Here is a 19147-nt window from a genome sequence, read left to right as displayed (position 1 = left end):
TATTATGAGTACAATGTCCAAACATAAATCAGATAAGGTGCTCACTGGCTGTCAGATAAAACCATCCTTTCCACCCACACATCATACTGCATTACATCTGGAAATGCAAATTAACTCGTTTTAAAATGTACAGGGATAGGGAGAAAGATTTCACCTACACTGCACACATTAGGGTGAATGTTTATTCTTGTGAAAAAAAAAAAAACATTCAACTCTCTCTACAGAAAGTACCTGAAGTCACAAAATATTTTGTTTTAATCACGTACGTTATCATGTGTAAATAAGAGATCAATATATTTTGTGCATGTTTTATCTTATTCCCACACGTTGTCTTGTTCACATGAGCGATTATTATGCACATTAAGTTCTCTTGTCTTCAATAAGGGGTCATCTTGTACGCCAAAGTTACCTTGTAACAAAAAGATATCTTAGTTAACATCTTTTTGACACAAGTCATTTCTTGTTAAGGATTTAAAAAAAATATTTTTCCGGGACTTTGGGATTTCGTAGGTATAAAGAGCTGACAGAAGGTTACACAGTTCAGATAAAGATTAGACAACATCTTTGAAAGGCTAACATAATCAGAGCAGTTGGGTCAACAATAGTTTAAAAACGTGATACATGAGATAATGTTTGCAGGAAGGATTTTAAACACAACACCACACAGATTGCATGTTAAATCATATACACAGAACAACAATGCCAAGTAACCAATTGCCTAAAATTATAGCACATTTTAAATCAACATCAGTGGAAGCTTTCAAAGCCCAATCCTGTCTTTGAATATAATTAATGAGAGGTTCAAACGAGTGTGTGCTCTACAGTTTGGGGTAGATATGGAAGGCTGCATTTGGAATATTCTCCTGTAGACCGGAGCAACACAGACCCTAAACCTCAATGAGGAAACCGGAAAGTGAACTAGACTGCAAACATAATGAACAAGTGTGTGGTAAACTATGGAAGCACTGTGTCCACCATACACTGTCTGTAAGGCTCCTTAGATCAGCCACACCAACATGTTTCATGGATGTAGGTAGGTAGCTAACTAGAGATCTAGGAAGACAACACACTCATTCTTAATCATGCATGTAAAGCTCTGAATTGGTCAATTTGTTAAAACAATCTGAAGATGCATGCGTACATGTACACACACACACACACGTTAGCATTACAGGAAGACATGTTATTCACTCCAGTTACTGAATAGCCAAATATTTATATTTCATATGTGAAAGTAAGGCTTGTCATATTCAAAACTCAACATGTACATATCATAAACAGGGCTCTATGCATCAGTTCCATACATAGGAGCCACATCTTTGAGTGACTGGTTCGGGTTGATTGACATTAATGGATAATCTGTTTGGGATGAATATAACTAAAATAAATACCTTTCAATCTTCACTTCACCATATTTGTATGCACAAAGCTCTAATAACCCACTGTTCACTACCTGCCCAACACCAAATCAACACGTAAATGACTGTTTTCCAAGGCTTTCCGTTTCAATTTGTCTGTGTTTTCAGCTTGTTGTGCTGCCCACAAGTGGTAAAAAAAAAAAGATGTCTTCTCAGGACTTTGTACATGTTCAAACTGCACTTGACATCGCTTCCATTCTTCTGTTGGTTATTTGACATTGCGTCCTTTCCATCATAGCTCTACCAAACCTGAACCTGCCAAAGGTCTAATGAGCCAAATTTTAATAAGTGTGCCACAAAGCTAAATAGAAAAAAGCTTGTTTACAGTTTTAAAATGTAAGAATGGTAAATTAATGACAAAATGAGCCGGAGTGGTAGAATGCTGAAACAGTGAACTAAAGTGCCATCACAGACCCTCTGTAGAACTGACTACCTAACACAAACAAACCAACCTAAAGAGACAGTATGAGGAATGTAGGGAATTAAATGTAAAGTAGGTGAAGGAGTGTGTGCAATACAACTGAAGAAGGTAAAATACGTTTCAGACAAATGGCAGAAAAAGAATGGTTTTGAGTGAGAAAGTCTGCAGGGCAGTATGGAGGCAGCAGATCGGTCTGTCCAGACCAAGGGACGAAGACGCTGAAGATCACCAGGTATACAAACCTGCTGGACCCAGAAACACAAACACACACGCACACACAAGCATACGCACGCACACGCACACGCACACTCACACTCACACACACTATCAGTCCAGCTTCTCCTTGTGAACCAGTTTGGGGGCGTCCACAAAGTCTTGGCCGTTAAACAGGATGATGGTGGCAGTGATGGCACTAGCGGCCCCCCAGAACGCAACATAAGCCAGGGTCTCTGTCCAGGTGTCACCTACAAGACAAAGTCATTTATTCAACAACCACGAGAACTGGTAACCTGCAGCTCTTCAGCTAAAAGTGTGTCTACAAGAGAGCTGTGTGAGTTGTCCATCTCACGTACGTTTAACAGACCAGATTCAACAGCCGTCTACTACACAGGCTGCTTAACAGCTCACATTTCACTCACTCTATATATGTGTTGCTCCGAGCTGAAACATCTTTGCCTGTCCACACAGCAGTACTGTGCTGCTGCCGCTGTGTGGACCCCAGATGGTGGAGTACTGAAGCTGCTGTGCTGCTAAGATGCTGCTGTCACTACAGAGCCCGTTAGACTCAGTGTAAACGCATCAGCAGTTTCTGCTCACTCAAACCAAATATGTCCATATTTTGTTTTTGCAAAATGTTTTTATAAAAACTCAAAGAGTTACTCTGGATACAGACAAACATAAATACATCTTAATGGCTGATCAAAAACAAATATTAACAATGAATACATCATAAATAAGTATGTGATAAGCCTGTCAACCTATAGACCATTCTCCTGAACCTTGCCTACAGCACTGTATCCCATTCATTTCCTATGTGAAAAGAATGAGCATGAACCTTTTTAAAAAACATAATGACACAATTACTGATAAAAACAGTAAGAGGATAAAAAAAGAAATATGAAACCTTCAAAAAAAATGTCAATGTCAAGTGTGGACGTTGTATAGCATTATGACAGTAGTGGATCCCAGGAGCCCTGGGGAACTTCAAACTAGATGGAGCCTCTCAGGTCCACGTTGCTAGGCCACAGGGATGCCTCAGGGGCCACAGATGATTTAATACAATTATTCTTCACATGTCACAGGACCTTGAAATAACATGCGCACATAAAATTGCTGATGTGCAAGCTCTACATGCACCGGCACATGTGACTTGGTACAGAGACCTGGCTGAGAGGATAACTGACGTGGAGAGAAAACATGCTCATTATGCTCATTGTTCTTGGGGACTTTAACAGAGCAACTGTCAGAAAAGAACTCCTAAAATACAGACTGCCCATTAAGTTGCCCACCAGGGACAATCCCACAGTGGGCCAGTGCTACCCCACATTATGCCGCCAATTGCTTGGTCCCCTGTGTAGCTGTAGGACTCTCTCGCTGACTGGTTCATCTTCTCCTGACCTACAGGCAGAACTAAAATCTGCTGAGCCTGTGCTCCAGACTGTGTCTCCATCTCCCACAAGTTGTTGCCACTGAGCTTCCATTTTTCCAGACTCTTCCATCCAATCATCAACTAGCACTGTTTTGTTGCAAACCTGCCTTGGCACACCTTATTGGTTGTCAGCAGACTTCAAATCACAGCCGCGTTCATCATCTAGTGACAATGTCTTGCTCCAGGTCATTTTTTGCCCCTTTCCTGTTTGTTTTGGCCCACTGTATCACCGTGGTGGAGAGCAGATGTTGCTTGCAGTTTGTCACATTCTTGACAGTCTCCCTTCTCCCTGTTACCAGGGTTGGGGCAGCAGCTCTGACCACCAAGACTCCAACAGGGTCAGTGTCAGGTCTCACATAAACTTAAAATTCCTCTGAGGCTAGAGAGAGGCAGCTGGACAAGCCTTTGCTGCTCATGTAGACAGCATAGATTGATCAAGGTTCTCCAGACTTGTGACGGATTCTCAACGAAGTTCTTGAGCCAGATTCGTGTGCTTTAAATTTCAAGTAATACCATTTTCTAAGACTTTTGATTGGCTTCTCCGACCTTGTTGGTGTTGGTTCTTTGTTGATGAAAAACCTTTGGTCCATCAGTTCAAGATGCTTCTTGATTTTGATGGCTGGACTTTCATTCTTGTGATTTTTAAAATTATTTTTTAATAACTAGCTTAACTAGCTTCCCTAGTAGAAGCCGAAAGTTGCTGTCATGGTTGTCATGTTTTCCACGCGGTGATGGGTAGTAAGCGGATTTTCAGTCGCTCACCACCTGCTACCCATTTGACTTTTCCATGGTGTATATTGATTCTGTTCTTCTTGCTTTCACAAGTCTTCCTCCACTGCTTCTTAAGCTGCCTTCTCTCCTTAAACAGGCACTCAAACTCCTGTTCCCTTCTAAACCTGCTTTCTAACATTGGTGCCTTTCCCTTTCTGTCCCTAATTCTAACATTCTGCACCTAAAAAAAAAAAAAAGTACTAAAGGGCTGAACACAGAAAGACTTTTAGAAACAGAACTGGACTCTCACACATCCTCGTTCAGGATAAAGGCATCATCACCATTTTTTGGACAAAATGCTTGTTGGATTGTGGAACAGCATCTGAAATAGCCCACCCCACAACTTTCTGTCCTCAAATTTGCAATACTTTTGTTTTATAACTATGACTTAGTTACATAGAACTTACCAGCCATCAGAAGACACACGATGCACATGGAAAATGCCACCAGCATAATAATGGGCAGCTGTAAAAAGAGTAGGATTTAAAGCATTAGACAGAGACCTTACCTGCTGCTGCTGATTACAGAGAAAACACTGATATACCCACCGTGAGGAACTTCCAGTCCTTCTGCACACGAAGAGGAGTGGGTCCATCAGACTCATCGACAGCAAAGTTACCCAGAAAGAGGTCAATGGAGTCCTGAAAACAACAAAAACCCTTGGCTATACAGTATTCCAAATCATACAACTCATACAACGAGCTTCATTGAAAGGTAAGAAAGGTAAAGCTTGCTATGTGTGGGTTGGAGCTTGTAGCGTGGCATGAGCGGGAACTAGAGATGCCCAGAAGTATCATGTGGATGCTCATGCTATGCCCTTTCTTTATCAGCCAAAATTAGGCATTTCCCGATCTATTAGTATCAGCATTTATTAAGGCTGATTAAAATAAAATAAATTAAAAAATGATCAACATTTTTTTATAATGACAAATAAATGATTCTGATAAATCAATATTTAAAACATAAAAACAGATGATTTTATGAGCATTGAGGTATGAGGTATTAAGATTGAAACCAAGGATTTTTCTGGTACTGTACTACAACAAATCACCTCACAGACATCCTACCTGTCTGAATCCATCAGAGAAGTTATTTTTGTAGTAGCGGATCATTGAGTTCCAGCCATCCATCAGCAGCCCCCACCTGGTCCTCTTCCCCGTCCTGAGAGAGAAATGAAGTTGGATTAAACAGCAGCCATGACGATATTACTGCAGGGGGAGTCCAGAAAGCAACGCACATAGGATGCGACAGTACTGTACCTTGTGAAGTCTGTTTTCAAGGCTCCGGTTCCTGCGTACTGTACAGCGCATGCATTGGCATTGTCAGCCCATGCTGGTTAAAGAGCACACACAGAGAACAGTGAGGGTACAATCACAGGCTAGACTTCCTACTGATCACACAACACATGCACGCAGTCAGGCAAACAGAAGATATTACCATTCTTGTAGATCTTTTCAAACTCAGCCTGCTCTTTAATCCGCTGACCCACATTCAGAACCCCCATCCTCTGTGCACAAACAGGCAAAACACAAAAAACTGGTCGAGATTCAGGCTTCTCATTGTGAGCGGGATGTGAAATTCCCTTACCTTTTTATCTTTCAAAGATAACATGCAATAAAAATGTTTCGTGGCCTCAGGAAAAAAAGCTTTGATGGACACATAACGCTACCAGGTGGAGTACACTTAGCGCACTGTGGGCCATATGGTTCATATACAGATATCCTGAAGATGTGCCCCTTATATTGAACAAAGAGAGAGAGCAGGGGTGGGGGAGCAAGAGTAATAAAACCTTATCACGCACTCAAATTATTTGCAAACGTCTCTCATTATGAAATATCCCAACACTAACATTAAACTCTACATCATGAAAGTATTATATTATTATTTTTCTATTCTAAGAAGAATAGCAGGCCTGAAATACCTGAAGCTGAGACTGTAAGGAGCGCCGGGCCAGCAGGCTCTGGATGACGTTGGTCCTGTCCAGGCAGTCCATGCAGTTACTGCGGAAGACTCCTCTCTGCTGGGCCACTGTCTTCCCATCCGAGTTCACCATGAAGTAACTTCACACGGAGAAAAGTTATAATTCCCACGCAGTACACAACAACAGTTCAACAATCAGTTGGCCCGTAAGAGCTGCTAGTAGGTTTACCCGTATTCCTCTTGTGTTTCAGCAACATCATCCACTAAGATCTGGAGACGGTCCCATCTCATGGCGCTGCACTCTTTGTGGAAGTCGAAGGCTATGTAACTGGGGACAGAGAAGACAGTGTCACAGTGTCAACGTCACATTAGAAGGAGATGACTTCAGCAGGGTTTTTTCTATCAGAACATTCATTTTGAGGCTGTGGCAGTAGCTCAGTCTGTAGAGAGTTGGGTCGGGAACAAGAGGGTCACTGGTTCAAGTCCCCTTACAGACCAAAGTACGGAGTGTTGACTGGTAGCTGAAGAGATACTGAGCATGTGAGTGTATTTCAGGTGTATTTTGTAGTGTGTAATAACAGAGTCTAAATTGTAACTTCACTAAAGAGCAAAAATTATAAATTCATTGTTACAGAGGTGGCAGATTTTTTTTTTTTTTAAGTAAGCATGTGCATCACAAAAGACTGCAGAGAACGATACAGTGGAGCATTTAACTGAAATAACTAGTACGGTGCACGTTCAAAATGTGCCTGTTTGGAACGGGCCGATTGCTTGGCCTGGGGTAGAGCTGCTTGTTATTCTCCAGAACCAAATTGTACCCCAAAATTACTTACAAAAAGACCCCAAACCACTTAATATGCAACTCCACTGTAGCCTAGTACCAACTTACAGTGTACTTCTACATCAGAAGAAGACATCGTACTGCTACATTTCCCTGACAGAGAATGGTGCAGATTCAGAATTTAATCACAAAGTATCACAATTAAAATGTGGAGTTAAACATGCATCTGGGTTAATCAACCACCCTTACAGGAGATGCAGTAAGCCAGCACATTAATGGGAGTGTGATACTTACTTTAGCATACCGTTGTTCATGCCAGACACCATCTTGGCAAAAGCCTGTTCTAGAGGTTTCTCTGATCCCTTCTGGTTCACCTGGAAACAAAAGAACACACAAATTGGCCGAAGACGCATTTACTTATATTTCCTTTTAACCAAATAAGAAGCCCTTGAAAAGGGGTCCTTACCAGGTTCAGAATCGTTTGCTTTCCATAGATGAGCAGCTGAGAGTCAAAATGCCTCTGGAAACCATCCATCTGTACAAAGGTTTCACGTGGTTAGCATCAGATTTTCACACCTTAACATTTAAAAAGCACACAGAAAGATGAAAAGACCTGCTCTTACGTGATTTGTGGTTTTGCTGATTATAGGTTTAGGTTTGTATTTGAGGTTGGGCCTCTGACTCCAGTAAAAAGGCATGGAGCCTCGGGTCTGGGGATGAGAAAAAAGGTTTGTCTTGAAAAGTCACTTCTGAAGTCCTGCACAGAATTCTTTCATTGTGTGTTGATTATTGGGGGATCTGTGGAAAAACGCAGCAGCGTTTCCATGCAGCACCACCTCGGGTCGTACAGATCTGCAGCTGCCAGACTCATTTTACTGCAGCAGGGTGTGACAGTGAGCTCCGACTGCAGATCAAATGCAACAGCAAAGCGAGATCCGGGTCTGTCGGCAGCGGGCTGCACTGCCAGAGGCTGAAGGAGTTTGTGGTGAACCTTCAAGCCTTAACTCTTTTTTGTTTGATTTTGCAGTGAACCGGGCCCGGTGTCAGGCCTTAAGAAAAACTATAGAAATAGCCAATCTCCTTGTTGATGGTCCTGTTTGCTTTGCCCATATAGAGGCATCAGTATTAAATTGAGACCGTTTCATAACCAGTTAAAAACTTCTTGTAGTTACTTTAAACAATTTAACATTGGAAAAAAGGCTAAACAGAACAATGTAGAAAAAGCCAGGTACATAGGAGCTCCAATTCAGGTAATCTTTAACAGTATGACTGGCCCTTTGTACTTGCCTGTATAAATGAAGCCTTTGCTCCCTCATACAAAACTATCTGCTCAGTCTCCACAAAGTTAGCAGCATGGCCTTCTGAGTCGATGCCTGAGGAGACAGCAGGGCAGAAACATCCATCAACAGTCAGCGGTGTCAGTTGTGAGGTAGACAACCCTACCTTCTGTTCTACCTTTCAAATTGTTTATGAAAATGTGTTGGCTATCAGCCACTGTGCTCTCCCCTAGTCCATATGCAACTTCCACAACCAATGCTAGGTGCTTCAGGAGTTTTTACCTCGAAGGTAATATCTGACGCCAGCCCGGAAGCAGCTTCTCCTGGATATGAGGATCCACTCAAAGATCTTTCCGTTTATTCGACATGGCTTCATGACGATGACTGGCCCAAGAGGGTCAAGGAAAGGCTTTGCTCAGGATTTGAGAAGATGCTCCATTAGAAAATATTGGACATTCAGTGAAAAGGATACATCCATGGACAACAGGAAGTGCAAACTTATGAAGCTGTGGGGAAATAGTGACAGTTATTCAAACTAAATTCCAAAACCATTCAGTAAAAAACAAATGGGCCACAGGTCATACAGTATACGTTACCTCTGGTTGTGCAGCCAGTTCTCTCAGGAGGTTTCCATTCCACACAAACCGCTGATCTGCCTGAAAACCACAAGCAACACAGCATCAACACATTATTCCTCAGTCACAGCAGCAAACGCATGCCTCTCTACCATAATGATCAACTTTTATTTATTTATTTAAATTTTTTTTTAGGTAGAAAATGTTAAGATCTGTCCAGGGACAATGGATCAAATATAGCCTTTTGGCTAATTCTGTTGCATTTACAGCAATGTTAATTAATAAACACTGTCCATGTCAAATCAATTAATAAATTAAACGATCAATAAAAGATACGCCCTCCATTATTTTTACAGTCTATGGTTTTAACAGTGGAGCTCTATGTCACAGAGGAAGAAGATATATCAAGCTTTGATACATAAACAAACACACACAATACTGGTTACTGGGATCAAATCTTTGGCGGTTGGGGTTTGCTTATGGGATTTTGACGAAAAAACAATATAATAACTTACCCCTGATAACCTAGAGCTTGTGAGCGCTATTCGCCCTGCAGAGCAAAGAGTAACATGTGGGTCGCTCTATTGTTGATACGTCCTGCTCTACCACAGTGGGCTTAAAGGACACGCATACATGCCACAAACACAGATGTGGTACAGATGACTGAGCACAACCAGAGAACCACTTCTTTTTTACTTCTGTAAGACAGTGTATTGTCTCACCCTCTCCAGCAGACTCATCTCTTGGAAGTCAGGGCTGGTGTTTGCCAACCGCTGCAGAGTGTGTGTCAGGTCGTAGTCAGTGCAGAAGTAGAAGCCGTCTGTAGTCAGCACATTGTTAATCATGGACAGGAAAGTCTTATTCTCCTGAGACTGGAGTAGAAAAGAAAACAGACTGTTAGTTTTCAGGAAAACTCATGACGAGGCACGTTGCAGAGCGCAGGGAACTGCATTCGCATGTTATAATGCTACTGTACAGCTAGCTTTTTTCAACTAAAACTCTTCTCCCGCTCTGCAAAAGCTGACTCGTAGTCAACTTTGGAGAACAGGCAGGGCAGACTTTCACCACGGTCAGCCATCTTTGCACATACTGCTGTTCCTGTATGGAATGAATTGCACCGCTCTGCTCTGCTGTTAACAGAGCTGCCTGTAAAAAAACAGGAATGCACATTTCCCACTTTTTCTCTCCTGATACATCAACTCTATCTAGTCTCTGCCAATATCGAGTACTATTTCGATAAGAGCTCTCTCTTTTACCCACATACCAATCTGTATGGTTGGACTTGGACTAGCAACTGTTAAAGCCTTACCACAACCAGGGCTTAAAATATCAAGTGTCCCGAGGGTGTTGTTAGTAAAGTCATGAGGTGGTAAAAACTAAATGATTTAAGGCCTGGAGAGTGTAAGTGATCTTAGAAAACATGTGGCTAGTTGCTATGGAAAAACTCAATTTAAGTCAATTTAAGTGTCTTTCAGATTTTAAACTGTTGAAAGGTTCTGCTACTTCCACAATTGCATTCAGTCTTTTGAAGAGAAACCAGCAGGGCTGAGTTTCATGCCTTTTAAGCTTGTGCATCTCTGCTGGGCTAATAGGATCTGGCTGCTAAGCCAGTTAGCACAGAGAGTGAAGCCTGGTGTTCCACGCTTCACTCACTCCATCTGCTCTCTAACATTTTCTGGTTTTCCAGGGATTTTACTTATACTCTAGTACTTGCTACCATGGGCGCTGATACAGTGGGTGCTCTGGAGCTCGAGCACCAATGGAAAATACTGAGCACCCACGTGTGCCAGACTGCCAGTAGGTTTCATTCATTTACAATTAAACATAGCAGTTTATGCTAAGTGGACCATCTGTCATAGTGTGATTGGTGGCCACCTGCTCCACTGGCTTTAATATCGAGTTAAGAGGCGTGTGTGCTCATGTTGGTCGCTGATGTGTCAGTTCTGAAATGCAAACATTTTTGGACTACTTTTTTTTTTTTTTTTTTTAAAGAGCGTGAACCCATGAGCCCCCATGGAGGAAAACATAAATTAGGCGCCTATGCATGCTCCTTTAATCTAGCAACTGCCCATTGTTTCACATTGTTAGTTCTACACTACAGTGCTTTCCCATGCATCACACTGTTTCAGCTAAGGCTGCTCTTTCAATTAGCATACCAAGAATAGAAGGAGATTAATAATGCACTTCTGCCTGCAACACTGAAATGAGATAGCAGTGTGATTCCAGACTGAAAAGAATAAGTGATCCTGAAAGACGAGGTCTCACTAAGAGACACTGCATGCCTGTCAGACACCCGGTCTACCGGAGCAAACAGGCAAACAGTTCCAGGACAGTATTAACGCCCTACCATCACAGAAACCTCACTGGGCAACCGAAACCACAATTAGTGTGGAAATGGATTTATTTATCATTTGAGTAATAATAAGATAATAATCTAAATTAAACTATATAAAAGGTTTATGTAAAACCATATAAATCTGCTACTGTCAGAGGACCAAAATGTGTCCCTGACAGTATTGATAACATCTGACCAGATACAATTGGCAATGATGAACTAAAAACAGGGGAATGCCCCAGTGGAAACAAGTTTAAAGAATTGTTTGTTGAGCATCCTTAACCCACAAATGTTAAAATATCATTGGATTGAGTGGAAGCCCGAGTATGAACAAATGGAAAGAAATAGTGGAGCAAATTAAAGACATGGAGAAATGCAGTTATAGAATCTGAGGCAATATTAAATGTTTGGAAACAAGATGGGCTAAAAGGCTGTGCTACGCAAAGTGAAATCACGGAGACAATGGATGAAATCTTGTCGACATGGAGTCTGGTGGGTTTGGTGATGGGGATTTTGGGGCTATTTCACGTTAAAGAAAAAGGAACTTACTCTTTAACAAAAAGGTCTATCTGTGGGGATCCTTTCCATGATGTTGTCAGACACTTAAGAGTAATAATCTGAGCTTGTCAGCAGCAAAAGCAGAACGCTATCTGACACTGAACATTGGTCCTATAGGGTTACATTGCAGCCCGATTTACAACTGCTAGTCACAGAGTTCTTGCTCAAAACTGGACCAATTTCAGAGATTTTTGTTCTCATCTGTCACTTAGACACTAGTCTCGCTTTGCCAGACCATCCACACGCTGCAGAGCCTGGAGCCAGATTCCTGGATTCCTGTTTTCTGGTTTATCGGCACTTCTTTAAACCAATCACTGTCGTCTTGGGCGCCGCTAAGCTACGCACAGAGTGACGGTGCCTCTGGAAAAAAGCCTCGGGAAGGAACTTGTTTTGGTGGAATGTGTGTATGTTCAAAAGCTGGTAGTTGTACAACAGAAAACTCAGATTGGACCGATAGTCTAGCTAGCTGTCTGGATTTACCCTGCAGAGATCTGAGTAACAGGTAAAAAGAGGAAAGTGGAAGGAAACGGACATTGGTGAAAAGACATGTATCAAGCGTAATTTCCTGCGGCACCAGAGCAATCCTGGAAGTGGAATGGCAAGGAAATAGACTACTTAAGACAACAATGCGGGGGCAAATAGGATCCAAGAATTTTTTTTTTTATTAACCCTATGTTTTGTTTCTCTCCAGACAGGGCAGGGAAACACCAATGGCTTTGGGTTGAAGAGTAATTAAACAGCTCGTGTATGGAAACTATCAGTAAACACCACCGCCAAGATTTAATCTGCTCTTAACGTGGACTTTCTAAAGAATCAGTGTCTATTGCAGATTTTGGGTGAATAGTCTTGCTGACCTGAATCTCTGAGAGATGCAGCACTGTCTTCTTATAAGAGATCACGTCAAAATCCACAGCCTTCCACACAGCGTGGCCCAGCAGGCTGCCCACGTTCCTCTTCCTGGTGATGACGATCAGGTACATGCCTGTGAGGAGTAAGGGTAAGTCACAGCTGTGCAGGCTTCACACACAACCCAATGCTGAGTCAGCACGGCGCCTACCTGCTACCAGGCGAATGGTTCCCATGATGCCACATATGGGCCTGGTGACCGCCGATGGAGGGACATCTTTTTTACCTGTCAAAGCAGAACAATGCTTAAAACCAGACAGGGCTCCATAGTGCAAGCATTGTAATTGCATTTGCAAAAAAAAATAGATGTGCTTGAATGTATTTAGGAGCACGTGTTACAACCGTAACAACCGTTTTTTTTTTGCAGATGCAGCGGCCTGTCGCTTCCATGACCTTCACCTGATTTAGAATTGTGTGTTAAGATGCCGGCCACATTACCTGCCCAGAGTGTTTTTCTCCTCCTTAAGCACAGAAAATGCACTCCAGGAAATCCCTAGTGCTTTTGTTTGGACTGCATTTCATTGAGCGACCCTGTGTTGAGCCTTGAACCGCATACAGTTTGACACTTTAAAATATAAATAATTACATAATAAATACAGTTTGAAGCAGAAACTATTAAAAACCTAGTATACTATTTGTATTTGAATAGGAACGCCGATTCTTATGAAGTTCCTTTTCAACCTATATTTAATTGAATACACTAAAAAAGAGATATTTCTATTTTATGATTTTTATGATATTTATTTTATCTTCAAATTGATAAACCTTTTTTTTTTTTTATATTCACTCATTTTTAATTTGACAGTATTTGATGGGAAAGGGGCAACGAAAGACTGGTAAAGTTGGGGAATGGTTCAAAGTAAAACAGTTGTCCTCGACAGTTAAACAGGATTGATAACCTCGGGCTGAATGGTGTGCAGCGAGAGGTAGTTTTGATCTTACCCCCTGCTGCTTGAAATTGCTTCCTTGTCGTCAGGATTGGTCGGAAGCCGGGAGAGGACTCCGTGGGTCACTGAGGACTTGCTATCCAGGGATCAAAAGATCGCCTGCCTCATACCTCGCTTAAAAAGCATTCAGAGAGAGAGGATCAGAACCACGGAGGACTCTTGACTGATTCCACGCCGATCCAACGATCAAGGAAGCAATTCAAGCAGCAGGGGAAAGCTCAAAACTAATGAACTAATTAGAACGTGATTTGATTGGCTAATTAATATTCCAGAAACAACTGAGTGACAAAGATTATAAAAAAAAGAGAATTTATTATCTATAATATTGATACTACTAAAAAAAGTACTGATGTTGTGAATTGAGTGAGTTTTTGCCTTTTGGGGTTTTTGTAAACCAGTAATATAATTTGGGTTTCCGGTCATTCCGGTTGTATTTTTGAACAGACAAACGGGCATATTGCTAAGGTTTCATCCAACGCGGATGTGACTGATAGAATCTGGGATAAAATCTACACGGTAACGTTTCAGGGAACTGTTCTACAGTAGCGGGTACTGTTCAGATTTGATGATGATTAAACTGGGCCCTATAGTGACGATTATTAAAAGGTTGAGTGAAGTACTTTTTTAAAGTGCCAAACTCCTTTTGTGTGTTTTTCTCCCTCGCTCAAGGCTGCATCCGTTTTTCTTCTTCCTCGAAGAGAACGTTTTTTATTTTGGTACAGTGCTGTTTTCCTGTAAATTAACAGAATAGCAGTTTTTTTCAGTTTAGTGTTAACTATTAGGAGCTTTTACTTGAGACTGTCACCCAAAAAGTCTGTGCGCATCCCTGCACAGTGTCATCATGTAGGCGCTGTGGAAGACGGCTGCCTCTCCAGTATCGCTGGGAACTTCAATTTCCTTGCGGGAGTCATCCGAAAGGGATTAATAAAGCTAAGTCTAAGTCTGTAAACTTTATTTATAGTATCAAATCATAACAAGAGTTATCTCGAGACAATTTACAGATGGAGTAGCGTACCACCGCAGACCCCTCTGCGTCTAAGCCAGACCCTATTCCGTAGCCTGATGTGCAGCTCTTGAAAAATGGAACTACACGTCGCAGCGACGCACGTCGCTCGGCCGTGGCTTGGTAGCGTTGCATTTCCCCCCCCAACTCATGTCCTGGTTTTTCCTTCTCCATTAAAAACATGAAATCTAGGAGAGGATGGACTTTTCCTCTAACAGATTTCCTACCGTGGTCAGAAAGCACAGGGAAGACCCTTTGTTTCTCTCAATCTCACTAAAGCTAATCGCCGCCACGCTCACTTCTCCCTCGCCCTGTCACCCTCTCCCCCCCACACGCACGCCATTCAGATTGTGCTGTCCATATGGTTCCTACATCCCTGGACACTCTTTTCTGCCCGTTTAATCTGATATTTACTGTAAGTTGAAAACCTGTCGACATGCAGGCAAAAAACTCTTTTAAAAATGGTGTTTACGAAGTTGTACTGGAACATGTGTAGTACCACTTATATGGCAATTCATGGCTAGCTGTAAGGTTTATTGTTTTACTGTTTCTGATGTATTCTGCTTCTATACGCAGATCCATAGCTTCAGCTGATTGGTCTTTGTAGTGTGAGATGTGCAGCCATTAAACTGTCAAAGTCTTTCTACCTGTGAGGGTCATCTCATTCGAAACCCTGTCGATGGCCAGCACAGCATCAGCCCCCTCATCGCAGGCCTCGATGAAGAACTTCTCTGGGGTTGTGTGCCTGGGAGAGAACAAATGAGATGCTGAAGTTGAAGTTGTCCTCCAGGGAAAAATTACAGCTTGCAAGTAGAGTCAGGTTCACCAAGCATCACAATGTGCAACAGATGCTGATGTTCTCCAGCTCAAAATGAAGGTCTCCTGCTGGTGTAGCAGCAGCAAAGGAGCATAACAGTTTACCACTTACAAGCTTCTTCATCTAGAATGCAGATAGAAGCCAGTCTTTATTTCTAATTCTCACTGTTTCCTCATAATTAGACATTCCCCTATTTTCTTAATTTATACAGGAAAGGACTTTACTGATACAGGTATTTTCCACCAGGACCATGTGCGCTGCGTTTCTGAGGCATCGCACAACCATTCAAGTCAATGCTTGATATTCCACCAGCTGCCCAACGGTGCGTCCCAGGAGTGTGCATGAAGCGGCTCTTGGCTCTGCTCCGCTAAAGATATACGCGCCGGGTCTATTTTCACGCAAGCCGCGGACCGTTCAGGTTGCCAAGCAGGAAGAGGAACAGCGAGAGCATCCAGTCAGTTTACCATAAGACACCCCCCCAATTTGGTATATGTCTCCACTACAACACCACGGATGGCGAGAGATTCATCCTTGAGGTGGGAAAACATACCAGACACCACACATCTTTTTTATCAGGACAACACTGGGAAAGAGAAGGCATGGAGTTTAACGGTAGGAGTGCTTGGAGTGGAAGGTAGATACTAGCTAATAAACATGGGATTGTCTGTAAAGGACTGGTAGAGACAATATAATCTGCGAATTGGGCAGTAAGATGCTCCGCTTCTGAGATACGGTGTGGAATGGTGCGTGGCGGAGGACAAAACAAAACCCGAAACGCACGTACCACTTCCACCTGCAGTGAGGAAATGGTATGTGCTGCGGCATGCCACTCTGATGACCGGCACATGCCGCTGTAGTAAGGGACATAAGCCAATACAATAGTCTTAAATTTCTCACCCGATAGTTACTAGTTGTATTGTTTTTAATTGCTTCTAAAACGCTTTTTATAATATGAAGCCTGAATCCTGTTGGCTCAGGATGCATACCTTTGCAGTTGATAGTGACCTCTGACCTCCCTCTCTTGGCCAATTTTCCATATTACAGTTAGACTCGCTTTGCCGGAGTTTAAAATGCCAACACAAAAAAAGATTAAGGGGACGGACATCCGACCTAAAAGAGTGACATCCAGCAGAATTTCCGTCTGCGACGGAGCAATTCCTGAAGTGGAACGTCAAAGATATAGACTACAATACAGTAAACATACGATCATTTCAGCCTATGAAACACATTTTAACTCAAGCAAATAGTGAAATAGGGCATTCCTGTTGCCAAGTGGTCTACAGATCATACCATGTAAAGTCCCAGTAGGGGGGCTTTCTTTTAGGTTATCCTCTTACACTCTCCTCACATCGCCTGTCTGTCTGTCTTGTCTGTACTGTCAAACTATTAAACAAAAGTCAAAGGACAGAAACGAGGGGACATAAAGAAACAAAAAGTCCATTGAAGGAAAATGTTGATTATCAAACTTCAGCATGGTGCAGCTTTCCTATAAAGCCACTCGGTCCAATATGTTAAATGGACCAGAGATCACAGCAGCAGCAGCTTGAGAAACATACAGCTTGGAATCCTGCAGCAGAACAACGTGACCTGTAGCGATGTAAGAACACAACCACCCTATTGTTAGACCACACACAAACACTAAGTGTTCAGGGTTTTCCATACTAATATAAGGCTTATGGGCACCACCTAAGATAAATTAATGTAAAATCAATGTAAGCAAGCATCAAAACTAACTAAAAGACTTTCATCAGATCTAATGATAATAGTCGGTCCCCAATGGACTTCTTTAGCAAGTTTTGTCTTTAAGCTTGTTGAGAGTTATTTATTTATTATCTGCTCTAGCTTTTAAACACATATATGGTCATAATAATTGTCTAAAATTATGTAAAATTGCATTTTCACACCTTGTCAAACACATGCACTCAGGTCTTCCACAAACCGGGAACAAAGTTCTACACTGGTAGTGTAGAACTGTTAAGGTTCACGCCAAACTCCTTGCATTGTTTAGAACGTTTACTACTGTACAAACATGCGCTCACCTACAGTTTTTTCAAATGAAGCTGAAGTGTTTACACATTCTTGTACTTTGCCCCTCTTACCTCGCCTGAAAGGGGTTAACAGGAGTGCCAAGATCAATTTTAAGTAATGAGTCTATAGTTTTTCCTTTACATTTTATATATTAGTACTTTACATATATTCACTTAATTTTATTTTCTGTAAATGTTTTCTACCCGTGCAATGGTCTGGAAAGCCGTCTCAACAATGCCAAGCTGTATCAGATGGATTAATACATAAACCCATTGTTTAAACATTCACTGGGGCTTAGAAATGAGCACAGTCAGAGTAGAGTAGGAAGGCAGTTGGGCTGGGAACCGGAGGGTCGGTGGTTCAAGTCCCAATACGGACCAAATTATGGTGGTGGACTGGTTGCTGGAGAGGTGCCAGTTTGCCTCCTGGGCACTGCCAAGGTGTTCTTGAGCCTCATCACTCTGACATCTCTCTATTTGTATAGGTACTGAACAAGTGTGTGTAATAACAACAGATAATAAATTTTAATTTCTCCTTTTGTACATTATTATTACAAACTGTCATTGTGTATTTTGTGCAACTGTGACAGGGAGGGATATAACGCAGACAGAACAGTGGTATGATCCTTTAAATCCTCAGGTCAAACGTGCAGGGTGGTTCCACCACAACCAGCACAGCCAACAGTACACCTGGAAGGAAGACTGGTAGGACCAGGCAGCTCGCCTTTTGAATGAGCTGACGTGTTTGAACAAGGGTGTGTCTAAAATAACTACAGAGCTCTGTCAACTTTCATACAAAGTTAAAGATGGCTAACGTTTCAATTCACCAAGTTTCATTGTTCGCTTCACAGACAGCTGAATAAACAACTTAGCGTAGGTTTTAAAGAAATGTGTCATAAAACTATTGTCACATTGTCGCCCCTAAATGGAACTGACAAAATCTGATTTCAAATTCACGACCCACCACCTATAACGTTAAACAACCATTTGCTGCTAGCTAACGTTAGATTAACTAACTTTTTTCCGCCCTGTTCGCACTAAACAAACCCCCTCCTCGGTGTGTTTGACGATTAAAGGCATTTGACAGCCGTATAAACCTCCTTCCAAGTATTTCTTTATAATGAATGATTGTGGAGTGAAACTTGACTAGCTAGTTCTGGTTCCTTGCCGTGCCTGTCAGCGAACTTCAGCCGCTGTGTCATCGAACCTGACGCTCCTTCTGAACTCCGGCTCCTGCTTTACCTCAGGCATCACAAGCTTTGCCTCTTGTTTGTGTTTTATTTGACTTGGAAACAAGGTGTGGGATTTTTTTAATAAACGATTAACTATAGTATCTGTACTTACAAATTGTATCTCTCGTAGGCAGTCGCCATCTTCCCTCCGTCTACCTGACCTCAGTGACGACAGCAGTGAGGCTTCTGTGTGTGTTGCCAGATACAAGTTGTAGACCCGAAGAGGGCGTAGTGCTTAAAATACGGCTTTCCCTTTTAACCCACGAGAACCTGGCATCCATGTAAAGGGAGACGGTGGATGGTACTTGTAGTTCAACCCCATGGTTCAACCACTGCAACTAAAAGTATGTGGTATGATAATTTAAAAAAGACGGTTGCTATTTTTTCTTCTTCTTGGTAAATGCCAACTGTAATAGTCATCATTTTAACATAATTAGCACACGCATTGTTTACTTTATAATTTCTACAAATGAATCGAAGTGGAAAAATGTATGTTTATATCAGTTCAAAA

The 19147-nt window shown here is 42.0% G+C and overlaps 1 protein-coding gene across 1 annotated transcript; it reads right to left on the bottom strand.

The window, feature by feature from the left end:
- Window positions 1–1792: 1792 nt before the first annotated feature.
- sacm1la (SAC1 like phosphatidylinositide phosphatase a) lies at window positions 1793–19024 on the bottom strand. Its single transcript, XM_034891701.1, has 20 exons — window positions 18749–19024; window positions 15208–15305; window positions 12762–12836; window positions 12559–12686; window positions 9534–9683; window positions 8833–8892; window positions 8709–8742; window positions 8519–8620; window positions 8247–8332; window positions 7583–7669; window positions 7426–7494; window positions 7254–7333; window positions 6408–6506; window positions 6180–6318; window positions 5696–5765; window positions 5518–5590; window positions 5326–5419; window positions 4807–4899; window positions 4666–4723; window positions 1793–2303 (listed from the first exon to the last, which is right to left on the bottom strand). The coding sequence occupies exons 1-20, from the start codon at window positions 18775–18777 to the stop codon at window positions 2167–2169; spliced, it is 1761 nt and encodes a 586-aa protein (XP_034747592.1). The 5' UTR covers window positions 18778–19024; the 3' UTR covers window positions 1793–2166.
- Window positions 19025–19147: the final 123 nt, after the last annotated feature.

This window comes from Etheostoma cragini, chromosome 14 (genome assembly GCF_013103735.1).
Source record: "Etheostoma cragini isolate CJK2018 chromosome 14, CSU_Ecrag_1.0, whole genome shotgun sequence".
NCBI lineage: Eukaryota > Metazoa > Chordata > Actinopteri > Perciformes > Percidae > Etheostoma > Etheostoma cragini.
This window is presented reverse-complemented; position numbering and strand designations above follow the sequence as displayed.

Bases quoted from the DNA above. Each gene is read 5' to 3' on its own strand.
- sacm1la (XM_034891701.1), bottom strand. From the start codon at position 18,777: ATGGCGACTGCCTACGAGAGATACAATTT. The intron at 7,334-7,425 runs GTAAGGACCCCT...TTTTGTTTCCAG, and splicing joins AGCAAACGATTCTGAACCTG to GTGAACCAGAAGGGATCAGA. The intron at 5,766-6,179 runs GTATTTCAGGCC...GTTTGTGCACAG, and splicing joins CCTTACAGTCTCAGCTTCAG to AGGATGGGGGTTCTGAATGT.